This window comes from Coffea arabica, chromosome 2e, assembly GCF_036785885.1.
Source record: "Coffea arabica cultivar ET-39 chromosome 2e, Coffea Arabica ET-39 HiFi, whole genome shotgun sequence".
Classification (NCBI taxonomy): Eukaryota; Viridiplantae; Streptophyta; class Magnoliopsida; order Gentianales; family Rubiaceae; genus Coffea; species Coffea arabica.
Genome location: NC_092313.1, coordinates 33,318,732 through 33,326,101, shown reverse-complemented (window position 1 = coordinate 33,326,101; position 7,370 = coordinate 33,318,732). Strand labels below are relative to the sequence as shown.

Below are 7,370 nucleotides of genomic sequence, written 5' to 3'. Positions count from 1 at the left end.
TAGTTTTGAGTCTCTTTAGTAATGCAAGGAAGTTTCAATTAACTCGTAATGAATTCTCATCTTTAATGAGGAATGGCAAGATGACCTAAGGGCTAGCCCATGTTCATATGCAGTACATTGTTTATCATGAAGTAAATACCTTCATTACACAATCAAACAACAGATTGCTTAAGAATCCTAACATGGAAACGAAGCCAAATCTGGTCACTTATAATCATCAATATAGCATCTTATCCACTCTTTCTTAAAATAAATTTTTAATCAATGTTTAAAAGTCATTGTTTAAGAATGTCTGGATTCCTACAGATATTTGCATCTTTATGTAGAATGCTTTTTACAGAAAAACACTATGCAATGTACTTTAAAACTTGCCATCATACACATTTATCCTAAAGATTCAGGTCAAGTCAATGTCATTGTACTTTCTCAAAATCCTAACTAAAACAGCACTGACACATTAGAAAATCCCTGATAATCCAAGTAGTATCGGTGAGAATCCTCTTGACTATCACAAAGGAACTAATTATTAAAACATGTTAATTCCATGGATTCAGAAGGGAAAATTGTTGCTCATCCTAGCTCACCAAAGTACTTAACCAACTGCAGAGGCATCTGACAACCATTTGGAATGATGATTGAATACACACCAAGAATTCGTTCTGGTGGCCTAAGGCAGGAACATCAACATTTTAGAAACACAGCCTTCAAGAGCTGGACTAGATTGATTGGCCAGAAAATGATGCAGGAGCTTCAAAGGAAGAGAATGCTACATTGCAACTTCAGATGTAACCAAACAACACATTACTCAAAATTACATTCGTAAACTGAGTGAAAGGTAACAATGTGCTGACCCATTATCATTTTTCTTTCTGCTTCGGTGCAACCAAGCATTATGGACTGTTTCTTTCTATGAGAAATCGTAAATGTTTGAAATTGCTGTGTTTCTTCTACTAACAGCAGAATCAATGGTTTTGAGTTTGTTGCTCAAAGAAAGAACAACTAGAAGTTAGAGCCATTGCTTCTGTTTTTCCCTTCCCTTAGAAGTTGGAATTCATTACATAAACTATGCTGAGCCAACAGCAGAATCAATGGTTTTGAGTTTGTTGCTCAAAGGTATAACTAAAGAGCCATTGCTTCTATTTTTCCCTTCCCTTGGAAGTTAAAATTCATTACATAAACTATGCTGAGCCAAATCGTAAAGATTTAACAAAGACACAGTAATATATTGAAGCATTGCTCAGTACAGTAGCTCATTTGCTATACCAAAGACAAGAAGAAAAGGGGGCAAAGAAAGCCTGTGATGGAAAAGTAACTTCATCAACCATCACAAAACAGTAAAAGAACATGCAAAGTTTTAAATTCAATGAGTAGAGCCCAATAAAAATTACAAGAGGATTCCAATGAAAAGGATTTGTGTCAGAAAGAAAAATAACCTAAAAATGTGTGCCCCACAATAGAAAGCAATACATCATTAAGCGAACATAAAATGGCATTATTATTAATCATACAGAACTTATCTTCCCTTATATGCTACTGAGTTTTCATTATTCCACTATCAGTACATGACAAGCCACATAAAGATTCCGTCTTGAAATACTACACTGCCAGAAAGAACTCATCAGGAACTTGGATCATAAAAAGTATAACTTCAAAAATGCTACTAATCAAATTTTCACAAAAAAATAGACCACCTTCTGAATGGATAGTAACCTAAAATTGACAGCTATACACTGCCAATTTTAGCAAACCTCCATCTCAGCATTAAAGCAACTAGAACTTTACATCCACAGAATTCAATAACCAGGATATAAATCACCAATACCACCTAAAACGCCAGAAGATGCTACGGATCTGCTTCCAGTTACTAATAGCATCAAAAGATAATCAAAACTCGGGAAATATAGGGGTTGGTTATTTAAATTGCACTCTACCTGCCAGTACAACAAATAACATGACACTTTAATTATTTAATATGAACAAGTCCAAATTGAATCACAGCCCCCACAAGCTGTTACACTAGAACTGTTCCCGTAGAAAAGGAGTATACTCTGAAGTGCCAAAAGGTAGTTCATGCTCCAGTCTTGTTGTAAATAGTGGTATCTATCACTCAGGCAAAAAAATCTACTTCACACAAAACATCATAATAAATCGGTTGTCACAAGAGATCATGATTAGAAAAAAAAATGACAATAAAAAAGAAATATTATACTTTATAGTTTTACAAACTTTTTGTGAAATGGCTTGCATAAAATCGTACCTTACAGAAAAGCCAGTATACAAATGAGCACTGGTCTTGAGAGCTTATGCAACCAAAGACTGATTTATCAATCAGGCTAATCAAATTAATCAGACGAAAACAGTCTGAAGCTCCTAGAATCCACAATAGTTCATGCCCTCCCAAAAAGCACTCCACAAAAAAATCGTAGTATGGCAATAGGACACAAGATACCTAGACCAAAAATAATTTACAGCTGGAGATGGACAGAACTCCAATGACTCTGTACCACTGGAATAGACTAAAAGATCATTACGCCCAAGTACAATGGCATTTTTAGCACTTTCTGATTATTCCTCAAACATAGAAATGAACAGTCTTCTGTGACTTTTCCCTCTGCCACTGGTAAGCCATCACATGATCATTAGTTTCAAATCTAGAAGCTTTGTATCTTGGTCCATGCTGGAAGGATCCTCCCCTCTTCCTGCAACCGGAAAACGAATGGCCTCCAGAATCATTTTGAGTTAGCTGTTTTTCTTCCCAATTTGTCCAGCCTCTGTTCCAAGGAGCTCCTGTTTGAGAAGCAAAATTATTTATTGAAGTAATGACAGCATTGCCCGATCTCTGTGGTTCACGACCACTACGGGTCCACTGCTTCCAACCCCTAGTCCAATAATCTTGTCTTTGTCGCTTTTCTCCACCACATCCTAAATCAAAACCACGACTCCAGGAATTTTGAGGAATAATATTAGCATTACTAGACTGCTTATTATAATTTGACTCCTGGTTCCAATCCAATGACTCATCTGAACGTCTTTTCCATGAATTATTCTTCAAGGGCTCAACTGCCTTAGAGCCACTTTGTTTCCAAGGATCATTGACATTCTTCAACTTTATTGACTCGTAATGTTGGCCCCAACTAGATGATGCACCTTTCTGATTATCAACTCTCTGTGAAGAACCCCTTTCCCATGGATTGTCACCAGGATCACCCTCAGTGTCTAGGATTCCTTCGTTGTCAGTTACACTTTCCGACTTCTCAGCACATTCTGTCTCATCAGGATTAAAGTACTCCCCATCTAAATCAGAAATTAGTCTAGCATCAATATTTGGATTCCAGTCTATTTCATCAATGTAGACATCCTGATCAGGAAGGGGAGTCTCACAAGGGAGGCCATTAATCTTTTCCCAATACCTCCTTTTTGCGTTATGGAACGCTTCTTCACCTGCAGAATCATCCCATTTGACCACATTTTCATGGCAATACATGTACTTTTTGGTAGTGACAACCTTCTGCCATGGAACTCTCACAGACTTGCAGAAATCTATTTCCCATGATGATCCACTGGTATCCTGCATTACTTTAGAATAAATAAAAGAAAGAATCAGATTTCCTAATTCACAGACTCATGGGATAATTTCACAAACTAACAAATAAAGCTTACAATCAAAAACAATAATCTACAGTTAAACTGGACAAGTGGTTCATGGGATCATAAATACATGATGGCTTAAGTTGATCTTATCCATTAAAAACAATTTATTCGGGGACATGGAAGAGTTGGACTTTAATGCATAGTTGTTATTACATGATCCTTCACAAGCCATTTACCTCTCGCCATAACTTAGTGGGCCATGTTCGTAAAATACAATTGTTTATTTCTTTCCTTAAAATGTGCTTTCCATCTTCTCTCTTCCCTAAGCTTCTTATCTGCTAAAAAATTCTCTAAATGACTGGCATCCACCCGATGACAACTGCCACTGGAACTGATTATTTAATGATCATATAAGTTCAAAACAAATGAAAAATCACAAGAAAACTAGAAGAAGAAGAAGAAGAAAACAATATCTTTATGAACCACAAGGCTTCCTCAGGACTTTTTTAGAGTTGCAGTAGAATATTCCTGTGACTAGTAAGAAAAATATCCAAGTCTAAACTACTCACAAAACCATAGAAACATCATGATTTAAAAGCTTCAAAATTAGGAAGCAAAAGTGAAATCATTCTTTGGTTTACCAGATTTGCATGAATAATTACTACTCTTGTTTATTTGGTGTGGCAGTGGTCTCCATTGTTTTGTAATATAGCTCTGATTTGGGGGTCCTAATTTCTTATCAACATGCCACAAATACTAGTGGCAACTGTGAAACTTGAGATGACAGCGTGGTTCTGTTTTTAAGTTTTCTATTTTTGCACTTGAATAGAGAAACAATAATATCAAATGGTATAGGTGGATTAGATGGATTAGATGTATCCATTTTAAACCAGTAAGTTAAACAAGTGTAATTGCATAACCCTCTAGATCCATTAAAAGTTTTATAGTCATCCCTATCTTTTTTGTTTTCCCCCCTCTAATGTAAATGCTAAGATACTATTGATATGCCACCTATGCAAGCCTAAGAGAGATGATTTCCAGTCGACCTGCTTCTTACTTTTTTGCTAAGTCCAATTAGTCCATCAAATGGAAGTATACAATCATTATGAAACTTCCAGATTTTCCAAATGTGTATGCCATCTTCCTGACAAAAGCTGGAAAACTCAGTAGGTAAATGCACTGCTTTTTCAAATAATCTTCCATCCATCGCTTCCTCAAATGACGTGCAACTTCATTTCTAATACAAAGTTCAGTTACGAAACACAACATTACATATTAGGTTTGCTAACTTCCACTCTAATTCCTAGGAATCTTTTAAAACATCTTAAAGCATAAACAGTTTTTTTTTCAAGTAAGCAACACATACGAGTTTTATTACAAACAGAAAGTTTCCCAACTTGAGATAGCTCTGGCATACTTCCATTTACTTCTTAGAACAATTAGTTCAGCATCTTGACACAAGTACCATAACTTCATGAGGGACACATCAATGAAGAATCTGAAAACACCTAACAAAGTCAACAATAATGAAAGGAACTCAAGCATATGAAACTAGTTTTGTGCTAAAAAATAAATAAGCCATGGACCATTTTCCTTTTGTATTAAACCTTGCCTCCAATCCATCGCTTACCCTATTAAGGTCTTAACTGTTTTCACTATAATCTCAATTTCCAAACTTCTCTTAAACAGTAACTAATCTACTTTTTTTTGGGTAAACACACCACTTGACAACACCCAAGGGAAGCCAAGTTAAAAACATCAGCTAAAGGGAAACTCACATTGAAGTGTCAAACAAGACAAATTTCAAAAACTATTCGATCAGAATGGAAGAAGTTTGAAGAAGTAAATAACAACACAGTAACTTGGGAAATTTTATGCATTATGAGAATCACAAAACTGAAGACCTAAGTAATAGTCGATTTTCATGTAATATTTGCCTATTTGACACAAAAACATGCAGCTCTTATCCTCGAGGGTACAAGGAAAAATGCATTGGCATCATAATGACCAATCATGAGAAACAAAGAGAATTTCTTGTTTTTAGTGGTTATACAAGCCTAAAATCTAGAGTACTCTTCTAGAATATTGGCCAAAAACTACATATAGAACTCCCTTTTTCAGTGTAGATGTATTTAAAACAAAAGGATGCACTAAACGTACAGAACCAAATCCAATCACTATACACATAAAGCAGAATGATCACCTTGAATCATGGGTTACCGATCATGTTAAGCCCACAAATCTTACAAAATTCCCTCCTTTTCCTCCAATTTCTATACTTGCACGCTGACTTACTTCAACCAAATAAAATCAGAAATTGAAAATTTTAATATAGCCCTACTAATATAGCATGCTTCTTTATTCTCGCAGATCATAAGAACAGAGGCAAAGAGATAGTGTATGTGTGTGTGACAGAGAGAGTGTGTTAAAAACCAACAAAAACCAGAAGTTTATTCCCCTGATCGATTTAATTTCATATTCTACAAACCCCATCGCCCCACCACTTGCAATTCTTCCATAAAAGATCAGAAATTCAACTCACATAAAGATGATTAAACACATTAGCTTTCAATCCCATTTCAATAAATTCGTAACTCTTTTCCACCGTGAACTCATAACTTCAAAAAACAAATCCAAACCAAAATTTTTAACAAACTCCAAGATTTTCAAGAATCAATAAACCAACAACAACAAACAAACAAAGGAATGCCACCCCAGATAAGAAACACAATCAAGGAAAGATTATATCAAGAATCAATAAACTAACAACAACAACAAAGAAACAAACAAACGAAAAAGGAATGCCACCCCAGATAAGAAACACAATGAAGGAAAGATTATAGCAAGAAATATAAAAGAACCCAAAAATTCTTTCTCAAAAACAAGAAGAACCCATCTTTCTCAAAAAGAAAAAGAACCCACCGATCAAATTCAAGAAAGAAAAAAGTATACCAGGAGGATTGGATTGAGAATGATGGGGTGAAGGAGGAGAAGGCGGGGGCTCTTCATAATCATAATCTTGATATCTCTTGTTATTGTTATACCTTCGTCTCGGTATCCATCTCCTGTTATTCCATTTCCCCATTTGAATATCCCTACAAGATTAAATCAATCCAAGAAATAGATTGAGGCTTTGAAGAGTGAAATCCCACAGTTACTATGTTCAGTAAAACAGAACAGTAACACAGAAGAAAGACTGTCCAGTAGGCAACGCGGTGCAATGGAGAAGAGACGAAGCGGTTTAAATAGGGGAAATTGGTGTCCCGGCTGTGTCAGGCTTGGATTGTAGGAATGCAGCCACGTTGTTAAAAGTTAGCTTCGATTATCATAATTTTGCAAGATTTTCCTTATTTGCAAGATTTTCCTTATTTTGACTGCTACGTTACAAAAAGTTTGTTCGGATGGTCATTATTTGCAAGATTTTCTATACTTGAATATATTATAAACATGATTTTTAATATATCTTTTAATCTTATCAATAAACTTTTTATCAAATATACATCAAATAAATTTAAAAAATATATAATGTTATTCTGAGAAAGATTTTTTTTTAATACATATTATTTCAAGAAGTGAACTCAAATTTGGAACTCTAGCATAAAATCTAGGGCGAATTTCTAGGAATATTGTCAAAATTGAAAATGGTCAGAAAAGTGGTATTCTATTGGGATGGGTTTCGGAATAAGGGTCGCTGCAATTGAGACATAAGGCTTCTAATAAAAATACTTTTAATTTTCATTTATTTTGGTTCGCTTTAATTTTTTTTTTTTTCTTAAAAG

General features: G+C 35.0%; 1 protein-coding gene across 2 annotated transcripts; it reads right to left on the bottom strand.

Moving 5' to 3' along the window:
* Nucleotides 1-2,184: 2,184 nt before the first annotated feature.
* On the bottom strand, nt 2,185-6,886 carry LOC113732442 (uncharacterized). Of its 2 annotated transcripts, none has more exons than XM_072080429.1 (2): nt 6,514-6,886; nt 2,185-3,576 (listed from the first exon to the last, which is right to left on the bottom strand). In XM_072080429.1, the coding sequence occupies exons 1-2, from the start codon at nt 6,674-6,676 to the stop codon at nt 2,573-2,575; spliced, it is 1,167 nt and encodes a 388-aa protein (XP_071936530.1). In that variant the 5' UTR covers nt 6,677-6,886; the 3' UTR covers nt 2,185-2,572. The 2 variants fall into 2 exon arrangements, with proteins under 2 accessions (XP_071936530.1, XP_027113999.1); XM_027258198.2 differs by having other exon boundaries at nt 6,544-6,882.
* Nucleotides 6,887-7,370: the final 484 nt, after the last annotated feature.